Source organism: Thunnus maccoyii, chromosome 20 (genome assembly GCF_910596095.1).
Source record: "Thunnus maccoyii chromosome 20, fThuMac1.1, whole genome shotgun sequence".
In the NCBI taxonomy this organism is placed as follows: domain Eukaryota; kingdom Metazoa; phylum Chordata; class Actinopteri; order Scombriformes; family Scombridae; genus Thunnus; species Thunnus maccoyii.
The window spans coordinates 20,710,693-20,732,959 of NC_056552.1; the positions used below are offsets into that span (position 1 = coordinate 20,710,693).

Consider the following 22,267-nt stretch of genomic DNA (forward strand, 5'->3'; position numbering starts at 1 on the left):
ATTGATGATGAATTGACTCCTTATTAGCAACATTTGTTCACTGCCTCCTAGTGTAGATTGGTAGCTTATTGGTCAACTCATACAAGCATTTATAATTAAGAGGAAGGATAATTGCTCAGGTTGGGTTTAGTTGGCTAAATAATGCAATAATTCCACATTTTGGAAATTTGCTTATTCACTTTCTTGGCCAAAGTTAGATAGGAAGATTGTTACCATTACTCATGTTTGTATGCTAAATATGACATTAGAGCCAGCAGAGGATTAGCTTGGCTTAGCATAAAGATTGGAGACAGCAGGAAAACAGCAAGGTTGGCTCTTTGTAAAGGTGGAAAAACATCTAACAGCACCTCTAAAACTCACTTACGAACAAATTGTAACTCATTCGCTGATGCTGTAAACAACACAACTTTTTGTTTTACTGGCTATTAGTGCAAACAATTTGGAAATTTCCCCCTGCTTCCAGTGTTTATGCTAAGCTAATTGTCTGCTCTAGCTTTATTTTTAGTGTACAGACATGGGAATGGTATCGATCCTCTCATCTAACTCTCGCCAAGAAAGCGAATGAGCATGTTTCCCAAAATGTCAAAATGTTCTTTTAAGTGGAGCTCAGTTAGGCAAGAGAGGAGGATGAAAAGACTGTGAGATATAGTTAGTAGTTTCCAAACAAAAATAATTCAATTTAGCTGTTTTAGGTAGAAGACAAACTGCCCTTCCAAATTCAAACAAGACATAGCCTATACACTGTATATTTAAGCTAGCAATCCTGTCAACTGAGCTTCTGGCAACATGAATTTCACAGCCATGAATGATCGATAAAAACCCCATAATAATTTACATTATTCATTTCTTTTTTGAGTGTCAGTCAGAAAGGGTTCAGATGCTGAATGCTAAAACATTGCTGTGTAAGTGTTGTGACCCTTTCATGACCCGTTTTGACCTTAGCTGAGTATGTACTACACGACTACATCTGTCACATACCCATTTATTCATGGGCTTCACACAACAAATGTGATGCGGTCAGTAGTGAAGCACTAATTTACAGAAAGTATGCAGAGAATGCTTCACATGCAGAATGACATAGTCTGCTTTAATCTCTTCAATTTTCACCGTCTTAACGGAAGTGCAGCGAGGATAAATGGTACTCTCACCTCCTTAGATTTGCAACAGCTGCATTTACATTTTTATATTGATTTGGATATTTGAGCCTTCTGTAAATGTACAGTATATTAAACCTCTTTACATGCTTGATTGTAATGCAACTAATGGTAAACCATCATGTTAGTTAAAACTATTTGATGTTGCCTAAGCATGATGTAATCAATTATGTGCTGATTTACAAAATGTCTACAGTGAATTACTCTTACTCATCAAGCCAGTTGAATCTGCTCTGCAGCCTTATTAATATATGCAAATACAGATTTAATCCACTTTGCTACCAATTTCATGCTGCTCCAGCGGAGGATTTACACATCACTCACCCATTCTTGGGAACTATTCATTTCATCTTAATCAGATCCAGCTGTATAATTGCAGTCATGGAGATTAGTGCCAAGGAAGAAAGGACACACACACTCGCACGCATGGACATATTGACACATCCATCCAGAAAGACAAACACACACATATACTGGGCTACATGCTCGAGTGTGCACACGCATACATGCAGCAGCAGCTGACAGCAGCTTGATAGTGCTGAGCGTTGCAGTGATGAAACTAGAGATGCTGCTCTAATAGAATTCACACCGGCAGCATCGGCCAGCTGTAGTAGAATGCTAATGTGTGCGAGAGGTTTCCTGCGTGGGTAGTGCCACTGCTTCATTCAGAAATACGTGACTGCAGCATAGTAGTGGAGGGAAGATAGATGAAGGGGAGGAAAGCTGTTTCTGCACATAAATTCTTATCTTAAATTAGAATTTTGAGGAAAAAATGCACTTTTGCAAATGCTTTACATTTGTAAAAGTGTATGGCAAAGTCCAGGTAGAGCTATTGCATCATCAAGTCCCATCACAGTCCCTGTCAGAGATGACATGATGTGTCACTACATAGTTGTAGGTGAAGGATGAATAAGCAGTTAATGGCAGGTAGTGTTGATGTGAATCAAACAAACCGTGTCCGTACCTCTCCTGGTCTGTCTGATCTTTGGGCTCAGCATGGTTGTCATCGCTCGTCCGCGCGCTCTCCTCTCGGCATGTTCATGTACATCCAAAGCACCCCACCCCTTGTCTCTCCCTCTGCCTCTCTGAGTCTTTGCCTCTCTCCTCTTCTTCTCTCTCTGACCTTCTGCAGTGCGGCCGGCAGCTAGGGGGTTGGGAGAACAGGGGAGGGGAGGAGAATGGAAAGAGAAGGGGGTGGTGAAGGAGGAGGAGAAGGAGGAGGAACTACCCCTTTTTTTTTTCTCTGCGCACACGCCCAGTGGCCTCCACGCCTCCCTGTTTTATTATTCATAGCTGTGCTTCCGCCTGGGGTGGATGGCAGAGGAGGAGGAGGTTTTTGAGGAGGGTCATATACCGGCAGAGCATGGGCCTGACCGGCTAACAGATGCCTGATTTTAAGTGTTATTTTCTGCAGTGAGTGCTTTCTCTTCATAATCTGCATGTTTGAAAGGGGAGAGAAGGAGAAGGGGAGGGGGTGTTCATCTGGCAGGTGTGTCCTCCTTCTGCACCTAATTAAGCTGTAGAGGTCCTCAGCATGTATCCACCTCTTTCCCTTAATCACTCATTTTTCCCTCATCCTCCCTCTTCTTTTTCCTCTTACCTCTTTCTATTTCTCTCTGTCTTGTTCTGAGTCAATGTTTGGAGTCCTTTTTTTTTAAATATTTTGTTTTCCCTCTCCTTCCACCTTGTTTCAATTCCCTTCCCATTCTTCTGTACATCTGTCAGTCTCTCCTCTTTTTTCCTTTCTTCTTAATCACTTTTCTTAACCATTTTCACTCATGCCTCTCTTGGCTTTCTAAGAATGATGCTGACTTTCAATTCAAAGTCAGACGTGGGAAATTCCCAGCTTGTACAGTAGAGCGTAATTACATGCTCCAGGCATTCCAGTGGCACAACTCAGGAAAACCAGGGGAGATAAAAAATACTGGTCCCCCTCTGACAGACAATGTCCTGTCCCCTTGAGCTACGGTGGCCTGTAATTGACACAAAAAGTGTGTAGGAGTGTGGCACTAGAAGCAAGATGAATTTATAGCCAAGAAGGAAAATGTCACCGATGTCAATTTTAGAGCTGGGTTTAGATCTAGTCTTGGCTGTATAGCAAGAAATGCATATGAGTTACAGTTGCATTTCAGCCATTTGATTCTTCTCTTAGGGCATTTTCACAGCTAGATATAGTTTTTTTTGCTGTGGTCTGAATTAGTTGATGAGTTGGTGAACTTGGTGCATTTTCCTCTTGGTTCGGTTTCTTTTCACACAGAGAAAAATCCAAGTAAGCCAAAATGCAGCACCACAAGCCATGTGAGAATGTTCACTTAACTCATTGGTCAGATGTGTCTGTGGCAGGAGGAAGAATGTAAACACAGGAAGAAGGTCCTGAGGGAGGTCCACTGGCCATATACCATGAACAACGTTGCGCTAGTCCAGCTCTGACCTTGATTCATTCTCTGGTTAGTTGTTAGCAACTGCTAAATTCACTCATCCGCATCCAATTATGCAAAGCTCACCTGGCTATGGAAGCTGTTTCACTCAAACTTGCAAGTACACCTAGTAGTTGGGTTGGATTAGGTCACGTTCCCACCACAAATCAAGTGCTCCAGAGATCGTTTGCGAACGGACTGCAACCACTTCCTCTGAAGAGTCTTGGTGCAGTTGTCTTGGTCGATTACTGCGATTACTGTGTTCACACCTGTCCAAATGAATCATACCAAGGGGGAAAATGAAGTTCGATTTAACTGGACTAAAAACTGCAGGTAATAAAACAACCTTAGTCAACAAAAAATAAAGACATTTTAGTCCTGTTTACATCTGTGAATTTTTAGTCTAATTTTTGTCACGCATTTTCAATTTTTATATTTTCATAACTTGCAAGTAAAACACAAAGTTCTTGCAGAGAAACTCTTGTGGGCAGTTGTGTCAGATCATAAACTGTGATTCTGAAAAGGTCAAAAAATTCTGAACCCACACCTCGATCTAGGGTCTCTTAATAACTATCAACCAGTCACTAATCTTCCATTTTTTATCTAAAGCACTAGAGAGAGTTGTGTCTCAGATTCCACCTCTGTGCCTCTACTGGATCTCAGTGAAGGCTTTGACACCATTCATCATTGTATACTATTAGAATTCACTAAATTCAAATTCACTGATATTAGATATGGAGTACGGAGTAACTCAGGGCTCAGCTCTTGGCCATCTGCTTTTCTCTCTTTAAATATCGCCTCTTGGCAAAATTATATGTAGTTTTGGAATAAATTTCCATTGCTACGTGGATGATACTCAGCTCTATGTGCCTACAAATGCTGATGATCATACTCAAATTACTCAATTAGAGGACTGCTTGGCTGCTGTGTGTCACAAAATTTCCTGCTTCTAAATTCAGATAAAACTGAGATGCTGGTTGTTGGCCCTGCTAGACATAAGTTTGATCAAGTAACAGCTCAACAACTGTGTGATTTCACAAAGTGTGGCAGCCAAAAATCTTACATTTGATCCTAGCCTCTCCTTTGATAAGCACATTAAAGAAATCACCAGGACTGCGGTTTTCCACTTACATAACAGCTAAAATTCAGTCTAATACATGCATTTGTTTCATCCAGACTTGATTACTGTAATGTTCTGTTTTCAGGTCTGCCACATGCTAGTACTAAAAGCCTTAAGATGATTCAAACTTCTACAGCTACAATCTTAACCAAAACAAGAAAATTTGACTGTATTACACCAATTCTAGCCTCCCTTCACTGGCTTCCTATCCATGTTAGATCAGATTTTAAGGTGTGTCTGCTGACTTATAAAATCTGATATAGGCACACTCCATTAAACCTGTCTGATCTCCTTAAACATTATATTCCATCTCAAGCTCTCCGCTCTCAAAATACAGGGCTTCTGTGTGTATTCAAAGTTAAAAGGAAGTCAGACAATCCGAGTCTTTTGAGTCCTTTAAATCTAAACTTAAAACTCATATTTTTACCTTAACCTACAATTAGCTGCTTTGATGTCTTTTCTTGTCTCTTCTCCCGTGTATGTGAATGAGTCTCCCCTGTGTGTATGTGTAGTCTGTCGTCCTGCTGGTCTCCATGTTGATGGAGGTCACGTGGCTCAGGTCCTATTCTGTTCTGGTGGCACGTGGAAGCTGCTTGGCATTCTATTTATCACTTATTTATTCATATATGTCTTGTTATCCTGTTGAATGCTGCATTCTGCAATTTGTGTTCTATCCTGTACACACAACATCTATTGCATGTCTGTCCGTCCTGGGAGAGGGATCCCTCCTCTGTTGCTCTTCCTGAGGTTTCTTCTATTTTTTCCCCTGTTAAAGGAGTTTTTAATGGAGTTTTTCCTTATTCTAATCGAGGGTCAAAGGACAGGGTATGCATTATTGCTGTGTAGACTGTAAAGCCCCCTGAGGCAAATTTGTGATTTGTGATATTGGGCTATACAAATAAAATTGACCTGACTTGAAGCTGGCTAATTCTTTAATCGTTTCCCATTTTCTTAATGACACTGTCAGTGGTCCAGTGTAATTCCCAGTAATTTGATCTGATCGACTTGTTCTAGTTTTGAGCCCTGTATAGAGAGATGCACAGATTTATGAGGCTACAGCTGTCGCCACCTTGATGAGTATAGCTACAAGGGTTACAGGTGTCATTCTCATCTATAACCAGGTTAGCGTAAAAGGCTTAGTTTCCCTGTCTGTAATATCTAATGGTTCACACACACAGGGCTTATAATACTCTCCTCAGTCAATCCAGTTGTCATTTCGAAACTCGAGCCGCTCACTTGTCATTCTTACTCCACTAGCATAAGTGCAGCTTCGTGCTCATCATTTGCTAAAATACTGTTCAGCACCTGGGTTTAGCTTGAGACAAGCCGCTAAAACGTAGGATAACATTGACACAGTAATATTTCTTCAGCGAACATCTAGAGGAAAATCTAGAGGGTTGACACAAATGATAACCAACTGAAAGTAACATTAACATTGCATCCACAGCCATCAATAATGTAATGTAATTATGTAAACATTAGCATTAGCTTACCTTTTGACAAATGTTGGTATGGTTAGCTGCATGTTTTCGTGGTTTGTCCAAGCCTTTTGTTGCTGCTCCTTGTCTAATTTTCAGCAGGACTGCAGATGAATTTAGTCCATAAATCTGTTTCTTTCTTTCTTCCAAAAACCAGTAACGTTAGCTAACAACACTGGCAGAGACATAACATTTCTGAAAAATGAGATGCAGCTAATATAGTGCAACAAGTCAAGAGATACTTTTGGTGGACATATTTGTTGAAGAAAAATGCAATACATCTTTTCATAGTTCTCGTTTTTCAAAGATTACATTTTAAATTATAGTATGAGTCTTGTTTTTTCACCAAAAAAAGGTACTCAACAAATATTTTTTTGACAAATATTTCATTGAGCTAACGCTGAATGTCACAATGCTAAATCCTGGAATAATCATAATGTTTTGTATCAAAAATTAACACATGTAGCAAATTTTAGAAAACAGTTATCTGAAAGACAGAAATTTCAAAAACTCGATAAAAAACTATTATCACACCACTATAGGTTTAAATTTTTAACTGTCTTCATTCCAATAACCAAAGACGATCAGCTTTTAGGACTTAGTAATATTTTGTATGGAGGTAGAAAAGAGCACAAGAAGCTTTTGCTCAGTTTTGAAATCTTACATGTTTTATGTAACATTTTGCTTGTAAGTGCTGTTTCTTTACATTTTCCCTATCTGATGTCTGAATTTCCTACTTTCAGTCGTCTCTGGAAGGCACCATCAGACCTGTCGTTGCTGTAGCAGCTGTGCTACAGCAGCCGGGCTTCCCTCCTCCTCCAGTCTTCAGAGGATAATAGTCTTAAGTCCTGCGCTGCAATTGAATCAGTCAAGGCCCCACGTCAACCACAGCTGCTCTTATTACAGAGCAAAGAGGGAGAGAGAGACACAGAGAGGGTGGAGGGGTGTGTGTGCCCTCACATACACATACATGCACATGTACACACCAGCCAACAAACGCGAAGATAGATCTATGGCGCACATGCATGTGGATCAAGACAAAATGGAGCCAAAATGAGGCTGACACAAACAGAGATAGGGGTCACACAAGCTGAAATGAAACAGGGAAAGAGGAGGGACACACCAACAAGAAACCACACGCACACACACACTCATACACACCAAGAAGCCAAAATGAGACAGCAATAAAAAGCCTTCAGTGCCAGTGTTTGGTTTAAGACTGAGGTTGGGTGAAAGCGATGTGGCCACACCATACTGGGTGTGGCACCAAGTGTTGTTTCCCTCTGAATTTATCACCCAGATCATCCTCATTTTGTTCTTTTATCACAGGGTGGCATGTTGGATGAAAATGGAAAAGACAGGAAGGTGAGAGGAGTAATGAACAGACTCTCAGATCTGATAATTGAGGCCACACAATGAGACAAACAGCAGAGTCTCAAACCACCAGACCAGTCCTCAACCATGGTTGTCCTGTTTTTGTTTAGACATAACCACCGGGCTGTTCTCTGTATACAATTCACTGGCACCACAACCCTGGTATGTATGAATTTCCATGTCTATTTCAGCTCTCTTGAATGTTAGGCTGTTCTTTCCAGCTTAATGTTAAGGAGACTTTTTGTATTAAAGGTGCCCTGTAGAGTTTTCTTCTAAACAAACAAAAGTTACATTTACATTTATTTTTATGCATTGTTTGTATCCTTGAGGTCTAATAAACATGTTGAAAGCATTTTCGTTCTCATAAAACAGCTGCAAAGCAGATTATTTTGAATATTTAAAAATCTGCATTGTTTACATCCATGTTTACTAGTGAACAGCCTTCTTCTTCTCTGCCTTTGTGGGTACATTGCTGCATTTCTTGGTGCATTACTGCCACCTGTCCAATGGCACCTTAATGCACAGGCTTACCGGGGCTTAAGCCCTGGGCCCCAAGCCCCAGGCCCCAGGCCTCTTACCGAGGACCAGAGTCACAAGATATGAGCTTAAAAAAACAAGACAAAAACAAACAAACAAACAAAAAAACCCACAGTAAACATGATGTGTAAGCTATGAAGTAAGCTATCTGTGATGCGGGGGCGGATGTGATGAGGAGTGAACTGTCTCGCTGTGCTTCAACACTCTTTGAAAAAACATGATTTCTGTCATTATTTTTGCTTGTGATGTTTAAGGGTTTTTAATTGAAAGACTGATCTTCTCGTGTTGCCGCTGTGCACACACACAGGCCTACTTGGCTGATAACCTAGCTTTGTCTTGACTTACTGTTGATTTGTCTTATATTGATGACTTTCCGATTCTGTTTACTGATTAGGAGGGCACTTCATTTGCTATTTGTCGCTGTCCGTTGATGCAGGGTGTTGAATGTTGCAGATTAAATTGAGAAGACTGATTTTCTCGTGTTCCTGCCATGCACACACACAGGCCTACTTGGCTGGCGTAACCTAGGTTTGTCTTGACTTATTGTTGATTTTTTTTCTTATATCGATGAGTTTGTATACTGTTTACTGATTAGCAGGGCACTTGATTTATTATTTGTCGCCGTCCATTAATGCAGGGTGTTGACTAATTGTATGTTCATCATTTATCAAACAAAGGTGGAAAAAAATTGCTGGTTACGGCTCCTCAAATTTGAAGATTCGCTGCTTTTTTCTGTTTTACGTCAAACAGAAACTGGACTGCTTGTTGAACAGATCAAACAATTTGAAGACATAACCTTGGGCTCTGAAAAATTGTGATTCACCATTCTATATTCTAAATCATAAATCATGCAATCAAAATAAAAAACAGACTAATCAATACTGAAAATAATTGTCAGCTGCAGCCTCAGTAAATTGTTCTTCATTATGTACTGCTATATTAATTACTGCAGGTTTAAAAAGACTGAAGGTGAAAAGAAGAACAAGGACTTTATCTCTTCTATTACTAAATATAACTTGTTGCATGGCTTGTCATAGTGATAACTCCCAGCTGTATTGTTTATCTCATTGTTCCAGGTAGCACTTCAAACTGCTACTGTATCACATGGGAGTATGACTGGCTCACAAGGCAGAAGTCATCAACATCAAGAAAAACAATCCTGCAATGACAATATAGTGAAGGCTGACCAGCAGCCACTAAGAGTTAAACTCATTGACTTTAGCCTGGCATGTTATGTGTTTGCTGCTGAGCATGCCGTTCACCTTTCCAGAACATGTTGTACAGGTAACTACAGTAAAATGATCCTCATCACAGCTGAAGACTTTTCTGTTTCCCACTGCTTTTAATTAAACCAAATTTGATGGTTGATATCTTACACTGCACTGTAACTTTTATTCTCCTGTTTTACCTGTCTTATTCTAATTTAGCTTCTTCTTATTTCCAACTTAACGCTTTTTAATTGTATTTAAATGTCTGTTTATATTGCCTTGTGTTGCTTTTATATTCTGTCTTGATGTCTTTTATGTTCTATGTAAAGCACTTTGAATGGCCTTGTTGTTGAAATGTGCTATAAAAATGAACTTGCCTTGCCTCACTGCTGTTTCTGTTAAAAACAGCATAAAAGAGGTGAGATTTTAGTTTTTGTACCTGATGTGTTATGTCTTGCTGTATTTCTTCTCATGGAGCTCCTGCAATCATCAACAATACTTGTCTGTCCATCTATCCATCCATCTTGTACTTGGCCCTGAAGAGTTCACCAATGAGACTTAAGACAATGAGAAATTACTTACTTGACACAAGGTGGTTCAGGTTGAATCTCTTGATGACTTTGATAACATAGTTACTCTGTTTTGATCAATTATTAGGACTTTAATGTGAGAAGATTTTAAAGAGATATCTTCAAGATATCTTGAAGATTTGATGATTTGACATATTATTTGACTTTTCTTGTCTGTGTGTCAGCTGATGAAAATGAATATTAAAGTGATCAGCATCTGTTTCTGGACCTGGTAAAGTAGATACTGTAGCTGGATGCTGACCAGAGTATTAAACCCATGGAGCGTCCCTCACTGCTCCCAGTAAGTATCAAATAATGTCTCAAGTGCTCAAAGGCTCTTTGTGTTTATAGGTTTAACAAATGCCACATTTCTTTGCATTTTTTTTTTGCAGAGATTGTTACAAGGACCAACATTAAGAAGGAGGTGTGGTTGAAGAGATTTTTCCAGAGGATTACAAATTCTGTTTACCTATACTTCTCCAGTGATGGATGAGCAGACAACAACACCATGATCAATTGAATCCATCATCATTTACCATTCATTGTTTATCATTTATTATTCATCATGTATTGATAAATCTAGACAGACAGAAAAGGTCTGCAGTGTATCCTCACTCACCACTGTAAGAAACCTAAATATCAATTGTCAAGTGTCCAGCACTATGACTAATGAACCAGTCGATTTTTGTAAATAATGCATGTAGTCACATCTCAGAGTATGTGCTGTTTTATGAAAAATGAGATAATGATTGCTGTGTTCTACATATCACACCACATGCAGTATGTGGATTTTTAACACACTGTTGATGCTAATCTTAAGTTAGTTTTTGTATCTGAAACAAACTCCTTTTGTTGTGTGTTTAACAAACTCTCTAATTAGCCTTCAGTCCTGAATGTGCACTGGAGTACACACATCTAAACAATTACCTCCTTATTGCAGAATCTGTAACCTATTGATTACAATTCAAGTTCTTTCAAACAAGGGGCTTTAGTTGTAGTTTAGTATCATCAAAGCATATCACAATCTATAACAACAATAACATTGCTGTTTAAATGCCATAAATAGAACGCAGAAGATTGCTAGGCATATGTTTGGCCTCTTTAATGAGAGATTTTGTAGTATTATTTATATTAGCTACACAGGATCATGAAAGAGATGCTAATAGCACTCAGAGCTGAAAGGGAGGTTTTCTCTTTGGGATACTGAACATTTCCCACCCATTACTTTTGCGATTCATACAGTTTATGGCACAGAAACAAGTTATTTTAGTGGAAGCATCGAGATCAGCTGATTCGCTCACAGAGGCAAATATTTTACATCAAGTTCAAATGGACTTCTATCAGTTTTGGAAGTCATACTGTCTGAAAAAGCAATGGATCCAACTGAGGTAAGCTTGGTAAATATGCCAGTAAAACCTGCCCAACTTAGTGTACTTTTAACATTAGACACTGGAATAGCTCATGTCATGCCCAACCAAGTAACTCATAACCCATAACCATAATGTTGTGAGTGCATTTAAGTAATACGGTAAAATTTTTAATAAAGTGAATTGGCTACTTTTACACAAGACATAAACACTGGAATAATGTCATGCCCATTGTTGTTTTGTAGGTTATGTGAATTGGCTGCTAACACTGCAAATTTCCTTTGGGATTAATAAAGTAACCTCTGTCTATATACAGAATGTCTGTCTACAGTATCCACCGACTGACTGAACCTGCCCACTCACCACTTCCTCCTTGCAACCTAGCCCACTGACTGTTGTTGCTTCTCAACGTGGACTATTGACTGGTTCGGCATCTTCGTGTGGTCCTTTGAGGTACTCTGCATGTACTTTGAGTGATAGAGTGATGACGATGGAAGCTGGCTTTCAAGCCAAAGGTGATGTTCAGTCAACTAAGGTTGTTTTATCAAGACAATAACTACTACTACAAGTGGAAGATGACAAGCCTATAAGTGGAGGACCAGGTCCTCATGACGCTAATGAAGTTCTGCCAAGACTACCCAATTTTGCACTTAAGCCTGCTCTGTAGCACAAAGACAGTAAGGAGTGTATAATACATTTTCACTACACTTTTTAGAGAGATGAATCAGACCAGCATGCTGATCTCATTCCAGATTTTTTCCAATGGCAGAGGAAGTTTGACTGAGGTTTGTCAACGCACCCTGCTAGTATTCACTACATTACCAATTTTAGCGCCACCTCTTTTGCTAGGTTGTGTGGATGAACTTTGCTGTGTGATAGCTGAAATATTTCTGTTCTGTCAAACTGCTAGAAATAACCTTACTCCATCACATAGTCATTGTTTGGTGATACCTGCAGAACAATATATCCTTTTAGGTAGAAATGGAACTTAATACGTTGAAAATGCAACCAATGCGGTTTGTCTTGTTAATAATTGTGTCTACCCCTCCTCTGTCCCCGCTGAGATCAAATAATGTCACTGAGGATGAACCATGCTCGGAATGCTAACATGTCCTCACAATCCACAGTGTTTAGAAAACCTTTTAAAATATTGATACCAAGGATGATTAAAATTTCATTTTGGCAGGGATGGGCTGTGCTAACAGACCCGTGGGTGGCTGCTGAAGGTGTGACTGTTGACTTAGCATTACTTATTGATTGCTACTGACTGACTGATTTGCCTCAGCAGTTAGTCACTGGCAATGTCAAATGGACTTTATTGACTTAAACTCTTCCTCTCTAAATTATTATATTGAAACCATATTTTTGATATATTTGTTAACAGTTTATAAACATACAATTTATACTGATATATGATGATCATTATATGACTTTTGCATTAATGTGATGAAGTACCTGGATTTATGTGGTCCTATCTATCTTATTTTATTTATACACATTTTCTCAATAAATTTTTCAGAAAATATGTTACATATTGATATGATTGTAGGATTGTAAAAGGCAGAAGTACATTTTAAAATGTTTTTATGACATATGAAAAAGTATAATTCAAAAGAAATGATTGATTACTTTTTATTTGTACATGACAAAGCTTGCATATGTAATAAATTGAAAAATCCTAAAAAGCATAATGAAAGATTTTATGATGGAGAATGTCTTAAAAGTTGAAAAATCCCAGCCTATTCAGCAGCTGTTCCATGTGCTTACAATAATTCTGATATTCTGTCAATTATTTAATGTAATAACCTGTCCCATTTGCAGTAATGAAATAACACTTTTTTCACTCTTACATTGCAATGTTAAAGCCTTTGGGAAAATGTAATTATACCTTGGCTAATATGCAAAGCAAAACACTACAGAAAGAATATTGATAAACGTGATTTGCAAATGTTGCTCATTAAAACCCTCTCTGTCTAATAAGTTAACAGTCCAGTGACTGAAGCCTCATCTCACATCTTTAATTAGCAGAAAGACAATTAAATTGGTGCTCACTAAAAGACTAGTGTGACTGACTGAGGAGACACACAGCAGACAGGTGTTTTCCCATGAGGTCTGTCTGTCTGTCTGTCTGCCTGCCTCCTTTTTTCTTTCTCTAACCCCTTTTGCCCCCATTACCCTCCTTCACTACTCTGTCACTGACAATTAGCACCGGGACATGACTTCATCCACTAATGGATATGAAGAGAGCTGACAGGACTGCAGACTAAGGTGTATGCAATATGGATGGCAGCCTTCTGCCTGTCTGACTGTGTTTCTGTCTGTCTGTGTGTCTGAATTTTCTTATTCTTACTTACTTAGTTTTTTTTTGCCAGATTAGAGTTGTTGCACACAAACATTATCCAAAAGAAGAGTTCTTATGAAGTTATAATAAAATGTCATTAGTTGACTACAGTATAACATCAATGTAAACTATTACTGCATTGTTCTACTGTAGAGAGCCAAAGTCCTGACAGGGCTCACAAATTTAAATGAATTAATGATCCTTGTCAAGAAGAATCGAATGAATGACATGACACTGATGTACAAACATGTAGTAATTTGTATCCAACCAGGGAATTCTCACTCATCTCTGCCTGTCAATGCAAGTGTTTTAGTGTCTTTCAGCTCATATTGTTTCAGTTTTATGGCCTGCAACTTTACAGTTTTTGTTCAGTCTCTCTGCTTTCAGCAACTTTGGTTTCAGGTAGCTGTTTATTGTAAAATAAAAAAGTAAAAAAATGAAAAGCCAGATATTTTTCTCAGGAGTTGGTGGAGATCAAAACAGAGCTAAAAGAAGAGTGAGTATTGGCTGCAATCTTGTAATCACGGTGGCCCGACTCCAAATTAATGTTAATGTTGCTTCATGTGTAAATAAGTTAAACATAAAATAAAAAGCTAAACTATTTGGTTACAGGTTCACAATATTATATTATCATCTTAATAAGATACAAATGGCACCTTTGATACATAAAAATGTAAATGGTAGAGGAACCTTTACCTTATTGAAAGCCCCACAATGAGTTTTTCAGTTCCCTGTTTCATTTCCTGTAATGTAACCAAGTCCAAGTGCCCTCTATCTCAGCCAATAAAGGAGTCACAGCCATGCAATCAAAATTAATTGGATTCTATTTGTGGCCACATTGCTTTGCCTCCACAGCAATTCTGTTCCATTTATTCTGCCTGCCTGTGTGTGTTTAGGTGATTGACATAGAGAGAAAGAGTGGGTAGAGAGACTGATGGAATGGTTGAGAAAAAAAAGCAAGGAGAAACAGAAAGACAGAGCATCTATATGCGTGTGAATTGATTTTCAATAGCACTGCCAGTGTCCGTGTGTCCTGGAGCGTTGTGCAAAGTGCATTAGACTGTTCAGCTGTAACGGACCCCCGGCTAGCTGCAGGAGCTATTTAAATAAAGATCACACTATTAAACCAAGCACACAGCTGGTATTTCTGGCTGGTTGAGGATGAACACACCAATAACATGATGTATTCAGATAGGAGATCACATCAGTCATTAATGATCACATCTGCCTCAAATATCATATTTTTCTCTGTTTTAAATGGTTGAGTTGTCACATATATGCTGAAGGGAATTCACCTCTTACTGCTTACTGCTGGTTGCTGTAGATTTCTGCTCTCTTTCCGTCACCTTTTACTGTAACATTGGTCAGTCTCACAATATGGCTGAGTCAATACCAGGCAGCTCACCTCTTAATGAGTCTATCTGCTGGGATCTTAATCCAGTCTAGTCAGCACTCTTCCACTCAGCGATGGTGAAAACTGGATGACAGGGGCCTCCAAACCGTATTGACCGTTTGTGTGGACATAGTGAGGCAGATGAAAATGGGGTGAGAAGGAGAAGAATTGATCCTAATCTGGTAAAAAGAATGTGGGGAATAAACAGAAGTGTGTTTTAGCAAGAAGACAGAAGCTATGAATGACCTTCATCCTCTTGGCAAACAGTGTTTTCCAAGACAGCAGTTGCCACTTGGGGGCATCAGAAACATGTTGTAAACACAATATTAATATACTGTATTATCATTTTAGCTGATATGGCAAATTTATTAGCAAAAAGTTGCTTCCTTAGGCATCCAGCAGTTACAGAGGAACATTAGAATTTGTTAGGAGTTGTGTTTCTGTCCACATGAAGAATGCCTTTTTTAGCTCAGTTTTGGTCCTTGCCAACTCCGAAAGAGAAATATTTGGCTCTTTAGTGTCCAAATGCACAACTATGTTGCTGAAAAGGTAGTGTACAGTGCGAGTTTAGAGGTTTTTTGCTGAAAACAGCTACCAGTGACATCTGGAAATAATGCTGATGAGAACAGTGAGAGTGAACCAAAACAGTAGATTGTGGCCAATACAACCAAAACAATGAGCTGAAAGATACTAAAACACTGAGCTGAGAGAAACTGCAGAATTGGGTGATAATTCTCTGTGGGTATGTCACTATGAGCGACTCCTTTCACATACACATAGTTATTTGATACATTCTTAATATAAAAAATTGGATTATAGCAACTTTAACTAAAAGCTGAAAGCATCACATTGTTGGGTGAAACCCTCATATCTCATACAAGTCAGCTTTGCTGGAACAGCAGCCTTGTTTTCACTTCAACTGCGGCACAGAAAAACATCACCAAAATAGGATTTGTGCTTATTAACAGGCTAGGAAGTTCATGAATGAACCATACTTAATCTTTAAACTTATATCAAGCTGCCACAATTAGCTTAATATACCTCATTTCCTACAGTGAAGATTCTACTTAAAGCTAATTTCAAGCATTTATTGCAAGTTAAAATGTTGAGAAAATAGGAACAGGAAGGTGCTGTTGCAAAAGTATTGGCACTCAATGAGTAATGGTGGCCTCTGGTGCTCTTTGCTGCCCTCTAGGCCAAAGAGATCGTCAAGACATGCAGTGCAGTAGATACTATTTACATTTTGTTTTGTTCATTTTTATTAAAATACACTATTCTGATCAGAGTGCTCAGAATTATTTATATGATGCTTGAGGATAAGCTAGTGTCCAACTATAAACCATAAGTGAGGAAATGACAAAAGTGAAATCAGATAATATAATCCAATATCTAACCACATTAAATTTCTGTCATCAAAGAGGCCCTTTGGATACTAAGCTAATTTATCTGACGAGAAACTTTATTTTGAAAAACATGAGAAAGTTGAGGTGGCCTATTGGTAAAAAAAAACATTAACAAGAGGACATGAAGACAGTTCATGATACAGTACAGTGCATAAAGTGCTTATGGATGTTTGATGAGGCTCCTGATTGTACTGTGGGTGTTGAAACAGTAGGTGGTGCTGTAGTCTAAGTTTAAGTCCCTCTACAGTCAAGGATACAGTACTGTGTGAAGCCATCTCACATGCTTGAGTTTAGAGTGAGGTAAAATAAAAGTAATAAATGATGATATTTCATGTATGCATTCTTCAAATTAAATTCAACCTCTACATCTCTCTGTCTTCCTGGGTCACTGAGTGAGGTAGACCCAGTAATTTGGGCTCCTTCCTTGTCACCACATCTTCCAGCTTCTTCCTCTCCATCTGACACTTAATCAGACAATCATCACACAGGATGCTCTCTTTGACAATATAAAACCTGTCTGTCATCATGTCTGATTGCTGGTTGAGGGGATGCTCAGTAAGGAGGGGGTTCCTGTCCAGGTTGACCTTTTCCAGTTTATTGAGCCTTGACAGGCAGACAGGGACGCGGGTGAATTGGTTGTCAGAGAGGCCAATATGGCGGAGCTCCTTCAAGGCAGCAACAGAGGAGGGAAGAGCTTCCAGCCGGTTGAGGCCCAGGTTGAGTGTGTGGAGTTTTCTCAGGAGGCCGAGCTCGTTGGGGAGGGTTTTCAGACGGTTGTTACACAAGTTCAAAACCAGCAGGTTCTGGAGGCGGCCGATGGTCTCAGGGAGCTGCTCCAGCTGCAGTAAAAATAGTGACACATTCTGTAATACACACTATGATGAAATACAACAAAAACTGGTGGCATCCAACTAGACTCAGTTATAAAAATATATTTTGGCACTTAACACGTAACATAAAAATATAGGCATCATAATATAAAGATGACCAACAAAAGTCCCCAGAAGCCAGTTCCAGTTAATTATAGAGTTAATTATTATGTTAGTATATGTATGATTTTTAATGAAGTACTTAGTATATTTATATTGTCATATACATTATAAACTTATCATTTATAATTATATTATTGTATACTCATGACTCAGCAAAAATCTGCTGATGAAGGCCACAGGAGGGGCTGAAAACTTCAGAAAAAACCTAGTAAAGATACCTTGAGTTAAGTTTTTTTTTTACTGTTTTCAAGGTCAAGAATGAACCTTCAAGCTCAACTTATCTTCACGTTTTTTTTTTTAAACACATTTACAAACAGCATTAAACTAATTCACTGTATTGACAATAATTCATTAACTCTTTATACACCAGTTAGAAATGCTTCTTTTTTTTTTTTTTTGATTTGCTTGACCAATGAAGCCCCTAAACCATCCTACATTTCCCATTCTGACTATGTTTAGCACATTTTACTGACCTTACCCCACACAAATGGTATCCTCTTATTCATTACAAACTCAGCTATGATTCTACCTCATCATTTTCTCAATTTAACAAAGTTTAAAGCTAAATTACAAGAAAAATGACATATGGGGCTATAGGAATTTACAAATCTTTAGTGATAATCACTCAAAATATAATCAGAACAGTTCAAAGTTTTAAAAAATACAAATACAGCAGAAAAACATTAGAAATACAACTATAATACAGTCCATTCTTATGTATGTATGTTGTAAACTAATTGTATCACAACTTGTTTTTTTGTGCTGTTTTCATTGACAGTATACCTATCTATGCTGTATGCATTGTAAATTGCTGAAAATACAGTTTTCACAATTTAAAAAATCTTACTTGTCATACTTAATTGAAAATTAAACATAAAAATGTCTTCCAAAAAGGTACTGTGTGAAAGCCCCACATCAGCACTTTCAACTGGTGTTCTCAGCTTACATCTAGATGATATATAAATAAAGTTATGTGACTATATGCTCAGTGTGTTTACCATTAAATAGACAGACTCTGGACAAATAGTATGTACAAAAATATACTTACAAAATAAGAATGTATATATCCAAAACAAAACTCAGAAGCTTTTCAAAGCATCTTTTCCTCAACTTTCCATCATACTCACATAGTTGCTGTGCAGATCCAAAACACGGATGCTGACGAACTGGTCAATAAAGTCTGGGACTTTACTCATCAGGTTCCTGCTCAAGTCCAGTTCATCCACATCACACAGTTTCTGGACGCACTTTGGCACTAAGGAGATCTCCTTGAAACTGAGATCCAGTCGCCGTTTGCCATCCAGTGTCAACTCCACACAGTTCTGAGCCATTTTCAAGGTGATTGTCTTACTTTTAGCCTGTCTGGTTTTCTTTCCCTTGGCCATGCTGCTGCAGGGAGACACAGGAAGGACGAGGAAGTCTGTAGTTAACAGTGTTCAGTAATGTGCTGTGACAAAGGAGTTGACAGTGGTACCGGTCTGCAAGATTATGTTACCCAACAGAGCCCAGCCAGTTGTAACAGTAGACAACACTGAGTTTCAACATGTAACATAATCACCAATTGTTCCATGACAAAGCACACTAACAAACATTTGCACGTGCTTTACTCTCACTTTGTAATTACCTCTAGAAAAGTGTACAATATTGTTTAAGAACAATACACTGTGGTACTTAAAGGCTAGATGATCATTTTCAAGTGCATAATTGGGTGTTTTAAACATTTTTGAGTTTTTCCTGCAAAGAAATTTACAATCAAGGCAGTCTTTGATCCCTTACCAGCATTAATGAGTCCACTTCCTTAGATCCAGTACATTAGATACCAGGAAAGAGACAAATGGAAAGACTCAAGACACTCCAGCTCAACTATCTTCTTTCTCAAGCCTGTGAATAACACATCAAGATGCCACCGCAGAGTGTTGTTTGTAAGGACATAGAGAGAGACATGAGACTGGACATGTTGTGTCGTGCTGTGGCTGTCTATCAGGCAGCTTGCAGTTCTGGCCTGGACTCACTTGGCTGGACATTGGATTTGTTTTCTTTTTGTTTCCAGGCAACTGCTGCTTGGTTTCAGGGTGGGTTATGGCTGTGACCCGCTAGCTAAAGCAGGGCAGTCTTTTAGTGTGTGTGTGTTTGGAAGAAATTTTGAAAAATTACAGCAACTGTTCCTAAGATTACTCTCTTTGAATAAAAATCAGATAAGAGGGTGTTAGTGTTGATTGTAGAATTTTCTTCAACAGCCTAATGGCTGGCAGGTCTCTAAAAAGCACTGAGAATGATCTTGATATCCCATATAGGATTATGATGAGTCTGGGTTTCAGTGGAAAGTTTCAATGGAAAGTTCCAAGATAGTTAGAAAGAAGAACAGTATTACGATTGGGAAATGTTAAAGGGGCACTTCACCAATTTTACAGTAGAGTTTACTTGCCAGAGAGAGTATTATCCAGCATGTGAAAACAGTTGTATAATATATTCTGCAGCTCTGGAGGGAGAATGAAAAAAACAGCCCAGGTGTCATCAGGGTTATTCAGTTTGAGTTTAAAGACTACAAACATATAACAGAAAGAACTGCAATACAAACTGTGGATGTGGAGTTTGAAAGATATGAGTGTTTACTAGACAGGAAGAGTCTAATGAAACACACAACTGAATTGCACTATGGGCAATGTAGGATCTAGTGCTGCTTCGTTTTTCTTGTTTTTTCTGTCTCTCACAAGTCAGTCAATGTTATTTATAGAAGTGCTGGAATGAAAAACTATTACAGTTTCAGTCCAAGAATACTGCAGACTAAACAATAGGCTGCATCATCAGTGCTACTGTGCCAAATGTCCTTAAAATGTCTTTACAAATAAGACAATAATTATGCAGTAATATTTAATGTATACCTGTATGGTGTAAATCAGTCAAGACGTTTCCCTTCATAAAATGACCCTGCATATTCTGTTTATTAGAAATGTATATTGTGTAAACTCCAAAACAGGCCATTCTTTTCTGTATGAATTAAGATAAAGCAAAACTGGATTTTTTAAAATTTTCATAATTAGTCCAAAAATGTTGTTGGTAGTTGGAGCACAGATGCCTCTTGTGCTCAGTCTTTCAATGCAATTACAATATTATTTTCTGAGTGCTTGTTTATGGTAATTAAAACTCTTAAATTAATCATCTGGAAACACATATCCAGTCTCAAGGAGTACAAATTATTCTTTTTAATTGAAAAAAATGTCTGTTGAAGAAAATTGGTTCACACACACAGTTGAAATGCACACATGGTGGCACACGGAGGGCAGAGATTTAACTCCAGACTGCTGTGTTTGTAAATAGTTTCCAGTCTGACCCATTTCCCAAGCTTGATATGATACAGCAGTCACACGGCTGCATTGATATCCCTCTCTCTCACACATACTTACACACACACACACAAACACACACACACAGACCTCTGTCAGCAGTACGTATAATGTATCACATACTGTAGTCGCATCTCAGACATTACTAAGCTGTGACTTGTCTAAATTTAGCCTTATGCATTTCATATGGTGCTATTTCACTTGATGTGAAGAACATGCAGTAACTCCTACCTGCCAGTAGGGGGTGCTGTGTGTGTACAAATCAGTTTAAATACAGCATCACGTCATGGTACCTTGAAGTCTGAACAGTTCCAAGTCACTCGTCCCTAAAGAGTAGAAAATCTCTCTAGTTACATTTCTTACTGTTGTTTAGGAAAATTAGAAATCATTTTAGTCAAATAGTAGATATGAATAGATGAATTGTAGTGTTTGTGATGTAAAAGTCATCCAACCTGGCCCCCGTCATATGTCTGATAAGACTTTATTCAGATTACGCTGCTCATGTGAACCCTTGACACTGACTGACTGAGACTTTCCAGGCTTACCGGGAACCGGTATCAGGTGCATGATGTCAAGATAAAGAGACGCAGACTCTCCTGACAAAGAACTAAAAGAGACTCACAATAGAGTTAGTTTATTTACATATAGTATAGAAAAGGTGACATAAAGTAAAATAAAGTTAAAAATTGAGATCACTATCAGCACAAACTTTGTAACTTTTTAAAAAATATCAGAAGTAGCCAATCAGTGAGATGACAATGAGGCAGAAGGACTCCATGAACTCATCAGCTAGTTTGTTGTGGTTTAAAGCACTAAAGTCTGAAGTCTTGTTCACAGAAGATATTTTGACATTTCACAAAATGTCTAAATTCCATTTAGCTGCTTTGCTTTCCTGGTATCGAGCTATCTTTAACAAGTCAGAATGTCTGTTAAGGCTTTTCTTTTCATGAAAAGTATTTAATGAGAAAGTTGCAACCTGTTTGATCTTCACAACGCTTCTTATAAATGATCTGATCTTGCATGCAGTTATTATTAATATAATATATAGAGAGAGAGAGGAGAAAGGGGAAAAAATTAAATGCCACACTCACAGCTCACACACCAAGTGCTCTGTAAGTTAAGTTTGTTAATGATGTAAAACTTTCATATGTTAACTCCATCCACGTGCTTTTATGTGCATTTTTAATTTGTGCATTTACAAAATGGTGTGGAAACACCAGCAAAAGAAAACAAAAGTTGAAATATGCAAAAACATATATTACATTTGGCTGAGGTGGAAAAGTACAATGGAAACAGACTTAGCAAATAAATCATGTCATACATGAAGCATGGAACAAACTTCTGCTCCACTAAAAAGATGAAAAATGGTGGCAGATGAAAAAATCAGATCTGTGTGGACCACTGTGGAGACTGTAAGCTTCCTCAAAACAATACATTAAACGTAAATGTCATTTCCATCAGGTATCTACGTGGTTTTCCATTGTTTGGAGTTTGACTGGCGCTCTTAATGATGTCATCTCATTAGGCTCTCTTCTTCTGCAATGGTCCCTTTTCATGGCAGACATTTTGA

General features: G+C 38.3%; 2 protein-coding genes and 1 long non-coding RNA gene across 5 annotated transcripts in view; 1 reads left to right on the plus strand and 2 right to left on the minus strand.

Moving 5' to 3' along the window:
- The window catches only part of si:dkey-191m6.4 (rho GTPase-activating protein 22), a 44,722-nt gene extending 37,839 nt beyond the window's left edge, over positions 1-6,883 (minus strand). Inside the window, exons 1-3 of one of the 2 annotated variants that reach the window (XM_042396819.1) lie at positions 6,185-6,883; positions 3,659-3,840; positions 2,119-2,298 (exon numbers count right to left, since the gene is read on the minus strand). In XM_042396819.1, the coding sequence (XP_042252753.1) occupies positions 2,119-2,161 (43 nt within the window). In that variant the 5' untranslated portion in view covers positions 2,162-2,298; positions 3,659-3,840; positions 6,185-6,883. The remainder of the gene's footprint in view (positions 1-2,118; positions 2,299-3,658; positions 3,841-6,184) is intronic. The other variant, XM_042396820.1, reaches the window with a different exon arrangement.
- A 327-nt stretch (positions 6,884-7,210) lies between these two features.
- On the plus strand, positions 7,211-9,562 carry LOC121886653. Its single transcript, XR_006092805.1, has 3 exons — positions 7,211-7,534; positions 7,654-7,705; positions 9,157-9,562. It is a non-coding gene; the product is annotated as an uncharacterized LOC121886653 (long non-coding RNA).
- A 6,512-nt stretch (positions 9,563-16,074) lies between these two features.
- lrrc18b (leucine rich repeat containing 18b) lies at positions 16,075-19,442 on the minus strand. 2 transcript variants are annotated; one of them, XM_042397896.1, is made up of 3 exons: positions 19,130-19,442; positions 18,481-18,739; positions 16,075-17,200 (listed from the first exon to the last, which is right to left on the minus strand). In XM_042397896.1, exons 2-3 carry the CDS (start codon positions 18,736-18,738, stop codon positions 16,724-16,726), a joined length of 735 nt encoding a protein of 244 aa, XP_042253830.1. In that variant the 5' UTR covers position 18,739; positions 19,130-19,442; the 3' UTR covers positions 16,075-16,723. The 2 variants fall into 2 exon arrangements, with proteins under 2 accessions (XP_042253830.1, XP_042253829.1); XM_042397895.1 differs by having other exon boundaries at positions 16,077-17,200; positions 18,481-18,742; positions 19,130-19,441.
- Positions 19,443-22,267: the final 2,825 nt, after the last annotated feature.